General features: G+C 43.1%; 1 protein-coding gene across 1 annotated transcript in view; it reads right to left on the bottom strand.

Annotated features, from left to right (window-relative positions):
• The window catches only part of LOC119589911 (calcium release-activated calcium channel protein 1-like), a gene marked incomplete at its 5' end in the record, with an annotated part of 9771 nt that extends 4169 nt beyond the window's left edge, over window positions 1-5602 (bottom strand). Inside the window, 2 exon segments of the mRNA XM_037938566.1 lie at window positions 1619-1899; window positions 5474-5602. Of these exon segments, the coding sequence (XP_037794494.1) occupies window positions 1619-1899; window positions 5474-5602 (410 nt within the window).
• Between the last annotated feature and the right edge of the window lie 4398 nt (window positions 5603-10000).

The raw sequence follows: 10000 nt of genomic DNA, 5'->3' as shown, positions 1-10000 counted from the left end.
GAGAGGAAAAAAAAGGGGGGGGAAAAGGGAAAGGGGAAAGGGGAAAGGGAAAGGGGAGGGAGAGGAAAGGGGAGGGAAAGGGAGGGGGAGGGAAAAGGGAAAGGGAAAGGGAGGGGAAAGGGAGAGGGAAAGGGGGGGAAAGAGGGAGGGGAGAGGGGAAAAGGGGGAGAGGGAGGGGGAAAGGGAAAAGGGAAAAGGGGGAAAGGGAAAGGAAGGGGAAAAGGGGAGGGGGAAAGGGAGGGGGAAAAGGGAGAGGAAAGGGAAAGGGAAAGGGGGAGAGGGAGGGGGAAAGGGAGAGGGAGAGGGAAAGGGAGAGGGAGGGGGAAAAGGGGGAAAAGGGAAAGGAAAGGGAAAGGGAGAGGGAAAGGGAAAGGGAGAGGGAAAAAGGGAAAGGGAGAGGGAAAGGGAGAGGAGGGGGAGAGGGAAAGGGAGGGGGAAGGGGGAAAGGGAGAGGGAAAGGGAAAGGGGGGGGGGAAAAAAGGGAGAGGGGGGGGAAAGGGAGAGGAAAAAGGGAGAGGGAAAGGGAGGGGAAAAGGGAAGGGGAAAGGGAGAGGGAAAGGGAGAGGGAGGGAAAGGAGAGGGAAAAGGGAGGGGGGAAAGGAGAGGGAAAGGAGGGGGAAAAGAGGAGAGGGAAAGGGGGGAGGGGAGGGAGAGGGAAAGGGAGAGGAAGGGAGGGGAAAGGGGAGAGGGAAAGGAAGGGGAGAGGGGAGGGAAAGGGAGAGGGAAAGGGAGAGGGAGAGGGAAAGGGGGGAGGAAAGGGGGGAGGGAAAGGAGGAGGGAAAGGGAGAGGGAAAGGGAGGGGGAAAGGGAGAGGGAGAGGGAGGGGGAAATGGAGAGGGAAATGGAGAGGGAGGGGGAAAGGGAGGGGGGAAAGGAGGGGGAAAAGGGAGAGGGAAATGGAGAGGGAGGGGGAGAGAGGGAGGGGGAAAAAGGGAGGGGAGGGGGAAAAAGGAGGGGGGAAAGGGAGAGGGAGGGGAAAAGGAGGGGAGGGGGAGAGGGAAGAGGGAGGGGGAAAAGGGAGAGGGAAAGGGAGAGGGAGGGGGAGAGGGAAGGGAGAGGGAAGGGAAAGGGAGAGGGAGAGGGAGAGGGAGTGGGAGAGGGAGCAGGAGAGGGAATGGAGAGGGAGCAGGAGAGGGAAAGGGAGAGGGAGAGGGAGAGGGAGTGGGAGAGGGAGCAGGAGAGGGAAATGGAGAGGGAAAGTGAGAGGGAAAGGGAGAGGGAGAGGGAGAGGGAGAGGGAAAGGGAAAGGGAGGGAAGAGGGAGAGGGAAAGGGAAAAAGGAGAGGGAAGGGAAAGGGAGAGGGAAGGGAGAGGGAAAGGGGAGGGGAGAGGGAGAGGGAGAGGGAGAGGGAGAGGGAAGAGAAAGGGAAAGGGAGAGGGAGAAAAGAAGAGAGAGAGAGAGAGAGGAGAGAGAGAGAGAGAGAGAGAGAGAGAGAGAGAGGGAGAGCGAGAGAGCGGGGGAGAGCGGGAGAAGCAGGAGAGCGAGGGGAGCGGGAGAGCGGAGGGAGGCGAAGGAGAGCGAGAGAGCGAGAGAGCGAGAGAGCGAGATTCCATATAAATCAGACTAAACCTAACAAAAACTACACTATACTAAACCTCATTCCAACAGAGCAACCCACCATCGCATAGTTACATGGGGGGACTCATAGACACCTGGATTGCCCGAGTGAAGGTTGGTCATGGAGTCAACATGGGCCAGGCTAGCAACGGCCTCAACATGTGGCAAAATGCAGGTGGAGATCATGAGGGCCAGGAGGTGTACAGCCACCAGGAGCGTGGTGCACACTGAGAACGCAATGAGGAGTCCATCAGGGATATTGCTGCAGTTGTCAGCATCAGGGCAGTTAGTGGTACATTTGTCCTCACATTTCTTCAGGAGCTGCACCTCTACCATAGCCACCTGATTAAGATGAAAAAAATATATGTATAGAAATGCACAAATTTAGAAATAGATACATTAGCCCAATGCCAATGTAAATGTATGTACATGCCATGCCCACTGTGAGTTTAGTTTATTAATTGTTTTTACACATAGATGGCTACACTTGTACAAAGTCCCAATGAGCTAATTATGAGTACTGTCTGTCTCACCCATTTTCCCTTTTCCTTGAATTACGAAAATATTTTATGTTACCTTTTGTCATTACTAATGTTCATAACATTATATTAATTATAATGTCTAAATAACAATAACACCATTAATATTCATAGCATTAGTAAAAAATACATTTTTCTTGCCAATTCAAGGAAAGGTGAAATCAGGTAAGGTCACAAGGTCTACTAATTGACTCCATTGTGGCTGGGCACTAGCAGAGTCATCTATGTGCAGAGACATTTCACAAAAAAAAAATAAAAATGAGTACAGCATTTCCAGGGTGGCATTGGGTAACCAAGTAAGTCCTAGTCACCACAATTGTGGACAGCTGTCAAAAACTGGACAAATTTTTTTCAATTATTTTCTTCATCATGAATGAGATCTACATAGTGTTGAATAATGTAACTAGTCTTGTTTGGCATGTTTCCTTCAGTATCTCACAATATTGCCCGCATGCCCCTATTTCCCTTATATGCCCTCCTCAAGACTATGAAACATATTGCCTTTGAAGTAGTAATTCTGGTAATATATGGCATATTTTATCCAACCAAACCCTAGATTTATTTTCTCTTCCTACATTCCCCATCCAAATACAAAAATATTACATATTACAGAGTTACCTCCTGATATATCATTATGTTTTTACCATCTACATGTCTAGATACTTATAAATAAACTAAATATGATTCTGCAATTTTTTAATGAAAAAGGAAAAAAAAAATCTATATAATACCTACATAGCCATATCGTTACTATAAATGAGGGGAATTGAGATTACTTTTTCAACCTTGTGTTCTACTAACAATCTGTGTATTTGAGATATGAAGATGAAATATTACTTTCTGGTGTGTCAAACTGAGCTCTTTAGCCCAATACTGTCAGGAAAATGCTGTTCATTTTAGATTTTTTTTTGTGAAATGTCTCTGCACATAGATGGCTCTGCTAGTGCTTAGCCAAAAAGGAGTCAATTAGTAGACCTTGTGACCTTACCTGATTTCACCTTGCCTTGAATTTGTGGGAAAAATGTTTTTTTACTATGTTATCAATATCAATGGTGTTATTTTTTATTATAGGCATTATAATTACTAAAATGTTATTGACATTAGTGGCAATAAAAGAAAACATGAAATATTTTTGAAAATCAAGGAAAAAGGTAAACAGGTGAGACAAGTAGGAGACATAATTGGCTCATTGAGTAACTTAGTAACTTGGTACAAGCCATCTATGTGTAAAAACAATTAATAATGTAAATTCAAATTGGCATGGTATGTATGTACATGCTATGCCCACTTTGGGTTTGGTTTGGTGTTAAATGCCTGCAACCAATATATATGCCTCTTTGAGTCTTGAAAAATCATGCCATTTCTGTAGCTGACACACAAGCTGGAGGGTTTGCTGTTCTAGGGGGGGTAAATATGAAAGAAATAAGGAAAATTATTATAATTAATTAAATTATCATTTTTGCCTATGAGATGTTTCTCTTTTTTAAAGTATTTAATAATAATTCTCTCTCTCTCTCTCTCTCTCTCTCTGTGAAAAAAAATGTTAATTCCATTTACTTCCTGCAGTTCAGCAATATATAATCCTGCACAACCTTGCCATGACATCTCTGCATGACATCTGGCATCATGGGATGATATAAACAAATCTCTTAAATAATTAATTTTGTCATCATAAATTTTTAAATTATATTCATGGTCAAGTATCAGCAAATCAACATGGGTTACTGAAAAAGTAGTTATAACAGCACTGGCTCCCAGCCTGCATCTGTTGCACAGGTTGGGTAATATTATCCTATATCCAGGTTCTGAGCAGTCGACAACAGGAAAATTTCCCAACACAATGCTAAGTCCTGACTTGCTGCTACATCACAACTCACCTATTGGACAGGTAATTCCATATCCACTATACTGAATTACCTAACACATTCCTAGTCTAGTAAATACCCAAGATTTGGAGATTTTGATCACTCCACACCAAGTAACCAGAAAATCAGGTCAATCACTAACCACTGGTGACTGAAGAGTCAACCTTGTATCTTCAGGACAAAGGTTGTGAATAAGATGACAGAGCCCAGGCTTAGGATAAAAATGTTTGTGACTTCTGTAACAGCCTCAACAATTGAAATATTACCAAGAATTTTGACAGCCTGATACAATGATTACAAACTCCAATCAAAAACAAAATTTGGGCTCAAGCATTGCATTGCATTACATCACCTGCAACACTAGCCATCTCAGCAGGATCTCACATTGCACTGATAACCTTCTGAGAAATATTCAAATAAACTAAATCCAGTATTAGTTGAAATTAGTTGATCTTGGAGTGATTCAAATACATAATGGATTGCTTGCAAAGCCCATTCACTGGAGATGAAGTACTACCGCAGCTCTGGACCCAGGCCAGAATAACCAACCAAGTGCACAATAACCAAGGTTTGATCATCCCACTTCCTACACTCATATCCCTGTGGGTCAACAGGAGGAACATCCTAGTCCACTGCTTTGTCTTGACTGGATTACAGCAGACACCTTGTGCCTCACCTAATGGACAGCCAATTGTCCCCAATTTCAAGGTACATTCCTAGCCAACTTAACTTCTACAAAATGGACATTTTGACACTTCTTCCCAAACAACTAGTAGGTCAAATCTACTGGCATATGTCTCCAGCCATGACACTACATCACCTGCAACAAACAGCATCACACTAGGATTTCAATCCCCATCCCAATCTTACAAAAAGATGTAGGCACAAAATATGGCAGTTGAAATATCAACATTGCCATAATAATGTAATATAAATTCAAACTTTGACCAGAAATGTGTTTCATTTGATTTGGGTATAGAAGCAGCATAAGATTTGAAACTAATGTGTACATGATGTTCTGTGAGGCTCCATACGACAAATGACACCCAGTGTTTTTTAAACTTTGCTCGGCTTAATTGACAACTTTTTACATTCTACATATAGTAGTTTGGAGAAATAATATAAAAATGTACTACTATTTTCTCTACACTTCATTTCCTCTTTGAATGAAATTTGCTGAAATGTTCAAATGTTTGTCTATCTACAACTGCATAATCATTATTTCATGTTATTAGTAACTTATAAATAAATTAAACCAATTTTCTGTGATATACCAAAATGTGTTTCTTTATTGTATCAATATATACAACTTAAATGCAAAGAGGAATGCCACACAACTCTTAAGAACACCAATCAAACATAATCAAGGAATGTCCATGGCATCATACATACTATGAAAAGAGAAAAGGTGTATCTGAGAGTCTAAAATAATATCACAAACACCAAAAAATGTGTGAAAATTGGAGGGGGGAACATAATCAGAATTAAGGAAGGTAATAATGCCAAACTCACCATAGCAAAGCCAGAGAGAAGTGCAGATGTCTTACTAGAAGCCTTGAGCTTCGCCCGACTAAGGTGTAACTGCCGCAGCATGTGTAACCCCATTGCATTTGTTGTTGATGGCACCAGGCGCATGGAGATCTGTGGGAAACCACACATTACACAGATGTAAATAATAACGTTTACTTTTATTTTCTTGTTCCTCTAATAAACTTTGTGAAGTAGAAGCTCTCTAAAGTTTTGTTTGTTTTCTTCATACAGCTCAGAGCAGCTGATATTAGATATTAGCTTTTGTGTAACATACAATTTCTCTAAAATATGCCTTTCTGAAATTTGTAGCAAGCAGCATTTAAACACATTTTACCAGCAGAGAGATTAAAACTTTTTAGAAGAAGAAGAAGAAGAAGAAGGGGAAGGGGAAGGGGAAGGGGAAGGGGAAGGGGAAGGGGAAGGAGGAAGGGAATCATATTATGTTTTTTTTTTTTTTCTATCTACAATTTTTTTTTGGGGGCAAAAATAATTTTTTTTTTTTTTTTTTTTTTTTTTTTTTTTTTTTTTTTCTATTATCATTTTTTTTTAAAAAAAATAAAAAAAAAAAAAAAACAAATTAAAAAAAAAAAAAACAATTTTCTGTGATATAAAAGAATGTGGGTTTCTTTTATTGAATACAATAAAAAAAAGCAAAGAGGAAGAAAAAAAGGAAGGAAATAAAAAAAAGGGAAGGCAGGGAAATAAAAAAAAGAAAAGAGAAAAGGGAGGGAGAGAAAAAAAAAAACCAAAAAAGGAAAAAGGAGGGGGGAAAAAATAAGAAAAGGGAAAGGGAAAGGAAAAAAGGGGAAAGGAAGAAGAGAGAAGAAGGAGGGAAAGGGAAGAAGAGGGAAAGAGGGAGGAAGAGGAGAGGGGAAAAAAAAGAGAATATAAAGGAACGAAAAAGGGAGGGGAAGAAAGGGAAAAGGAGGGGAGGAAAGAAGGTGAAAAAAAAGGGAAAGAGAAGGGGAGAAAAAAAAGGAGAGAAAAAATTTTAGAGGAAGAAAAGGGAAGAAGAAGGGAAGGGGAAGGGGGAAAAGGGAAGGGAAAAGAAGGGAAGGGGAAGGGGAAGGGAGGAAAGGAGAAGGGAAGGAAAGGGGAAAAGGAAAGAGGAGAGGAAGAGGGAGGAAGAGGAGGAAGGGGAAAGGGGGAAAGGGGGAAAGAGAGGAGGAGGAGGGGGAGGAAGGAGGAGGAGAGGAGAGGAGGAGGGGGAGGGGGAAAGGGAGGAAGAGGAAGAGAAGGGGAAAGAGGAGGGGAAGAGGAGGAGGGAGGGAAAAGGAGAAGGAGGGGGAAAAGGAAAGGAGAAGGAGAGGAAGAGGAGGAGAGGGAAGAGAAGGAGGAAGAGGAGGGGGGAGAGGGGAGGAGGGGGGGGAGAGGAGAGAAGGAAGAGGGGGAAAAGAGGAGGAGGGGGGGAGAGGAGGAGGAAGAGGAGGGGGGAGGGGAGGAGGGGGAGGAGAGAGGAAGGAGGAGGAGGAGAGGAAGAAGAGGAAGAGGAAGAGGAGGAGGAAGGGGAGAGGGAGGAAGGGAGAGGAAGAGGGGGAAAGGGGGAAGGGGAGAGGAAGGAGGGAAGGGAGGAAGGAGGAGGGGAAGGGAAAGAAGGAGGAGGAGAGGAAAGGGGAGGAAGAGGAAGAGGAAGAGGAAGAGGGGAGAGGGAGGAGGGAGGAGGGGGAAAGGAGAGGAAAGGAAGGAAGGGAAAAAGGAGAGGAAGAGGAGGGGGAAAAGGGAAAGGGGAAAGAGGAAGAGGAAGAGGAAGAGGAAAGGGGGAGAAGGGGAAAGAGAGGAGAAGAGGGAGGGGAGGAGGAGGAGGGGGAAAGGGGAGGAGGAGGGAGGGGAGGGGAAGGGGGAGGGGGGGGGAGAGGGAAAGGGGGAGAGGAGGAGGGAGAGGGAGAGGAAAGAGGAGGAAAAGGAAAAGGGAGAGGAAAAAGGAGGAGGGAGAGAAGAGGAGGAGGGAGAGGAAGAGAGGAGGTGGGAGAGGAAGAGGAGAGAGGAAGAGAGGAGAGAGTAGGAGAGGAGGAGGAGGAGGAGGAGAGGAGAGGAGGAGGAGCGGAGAGGAGAGGAGAGGAGGAGAGAAGGAGGAGAGAAAGGAGGAGGAGGAGAGGAAGGGAGAGGAGGGAGAGGAAGGGGAGGGGAGAGGAGGAGGAGGAGGGGAGGAGGAGAGAGGGAGAGGAGGAGGAGAGAGGAAGGAGAGGAGGAGAGAGGAGAGAGAGGAGGCGGGGAGGAGGAGGAGGAGGAGGAGGAGGGAAGGAGGAGGAGGAGAGGATGGGTGGGAGGAGGAGGAGGAGGAGGGAGAGGAGGAGGAGGAGGAGAGAGAGAGGAGAGAGGAGGAGGGAGGAGGAGGAGGGAGGGAGGAGGAGGGGAGGGGAGGAGGAGGAGAGGGAGAGATAGGAGGAGGAGGAGAGGGAGAGATAGGAGGAGGAGGAGAGGGAGAGGAGGAGGAGGAGGGAGGAGGAGGAGGAGGTAGGGGAGGAGGAGGACTGGGGGAGAGGAGGAGGAGGAGGGAGAGGAGGAGGAGGAGAGAGGGTAGAGGAGGAGGAGAAGAGGAGGGAGGAGGAGGGAGAGGAGAGGAGGAGGCAGGAGGAGAGGGAGGATAGGGGAGGAGGAGGAGGAGGAGGAGAGAGGAGAGGAGGAGAGGAGGAGGAGGAGGAGGAGGGAGGAGGAGGGAGGGGAGGAGGAGGAGGAGGAGGAGAAGAAGAAGAAGAAGAAGAAGAAGAAGAAGAAGAAGAAGAAGAAGAAGAAGAAGGTTCAGGGGGTTTAGAAGGAAGAAGAGGGAGAGGACATTGAGGAGGAGGAGAAAGTATATTTAAATGAGATGAGACAAAAAGGGAAATTTGCAAAAATGTGACAAAATTAAGCTAGTCAGAGAAAAGGAAAACACAAGCAAAGCAAATTTTGATTGTATGTCTTCAATAAAAATCTGATCCATATTCAATTCCGCTATCACTGGCTACTTGCTATAGGGGCAATATTTTTTTTATAACTTTTAGGAAATACATCTCATATTCTAGTTTTCTTGACAAAATCCAATTCCCTTGCAAAATAGAGGTATGGTCCTTCTTTTATAATTCATATAAACACTGCTTTAGCGAAGAGATTTAAAAGGCAATATAATATTCTTTTGGGCAAGTAAAGCAAGGCTTAAAAGAGCTTTTACTTTATAGGTGCTTCGCTAAAATGACATAAATGTATTTATAGTATCAATCTTAATTTACTTGATAAATGCTGTTTTATACTGCTTGTATAACAGGGCAGCAATTCAATAATTGACAATAATATAAAGGTGCATATTCCATCTTTAAAATTAATATCATTTTATTAAAAATTTATCTTTTAACTAAAGGGCATATTTAATAATATGCACACATTAAGTGCAAAATGAAAGTGTATATATACTTTACAGGCTTAAGTATTTAACAATATTACATCGGTTGGACAATCAACAAAAAGAAAGTAAAATAAGAAACAAAAAATAATGTAATACATACACTGCAAATACACTGAAATTACTTTTTCATGACAGTTCATGCATCTACACAGAGAATGAATAAAAATGTAATTATAATTATTTCTTCTTCTTCTTCTTCTTCTTCTTCTTCTTCTTCTTCTTCTTCTCCTCCTTCTTCTTCTCCTTCTCCTTCTCCTTCTCCTTCTCATCCTTCTCATCCTTCTCATCCTTCTCATCCTTCTCATCCTTCTCATCCTTCTCATCCCCCTCCCCCTCCCCCTCCCCTCCCTCCCCCTCATCATCATCATCATCATCATCCTCATCATCATCCTCATCCTCCTCATTCTCCTCATCCAAAATATGAACATTCTCTCAAGATGTAAAATGAGAGAAGACTGCTCCCATTCAAAAGAGAATACAGGTATAAAGATCACAATAAATAATTAATATTTAATGAAATTGTTCCTTCCTTGTTTCTTAAAAAATAACGTAACCTTTACTTGAGATTACCTTCATCACCTCATCAGTCCAACAAAAATATTTCTATTATCTTAAAAAGAAACTCTTCCCCTGTAAAAAAATAAAAATAAAAAAAAGGAGCAGTTTCTCAAAACCTGTCCTGTGTAAGAGCATGGTAAAATGTTACCATGCTTGATTAAGATTTATCAATAGCTGAGAGACAAAAGAAGTTGAGAATCAGGTTACCTCCAGCTTCATTACTCTTTCTTTTCAGTAAGTTTTTTTGGACATCCTTTTAATGTATCCATTTAACTTGACCCTGGACAACATTAAATTACCTATTATGAGCCATTACATTGCATCACCCACCATCTTTTTCTCTTTTTACATACAAACTTCTATGCCTTTGCAAATAACAAAATCTGATTCACAGTGTTGCGTCACTTCTTTTGAAAAGCCAATGCCTAAGTGCTGATCTTGATTACATTTGCTGAAACTGTGAAAGATTTTAAACTGGGTAAAACTACAATTCCTCTATCATTATAAAGAGCAAAATATAGACACAGTGTGAAAACTAATTGCACAAAATCAAGCAACAAAAGTCATTCATC

Source organism: Penaeus monodon, chromosome 3 (genome assembly GCF_015228065.2).
Source record: "Penaeus monodon isolate SGIC_2016 chromosome 3, NSTDA_Pmon_1, whole genome shotgun sequence".
NCBI classification, from domain to species: Eukaryota; Metazoa; Arthropoda; class Malacostraca; order Decapoda; family Penaeidae; genus Penaeus; species Penaeus monodon.
This window is presented reverse-complemented; position numbering and strand designations above follow the sequence as displayed.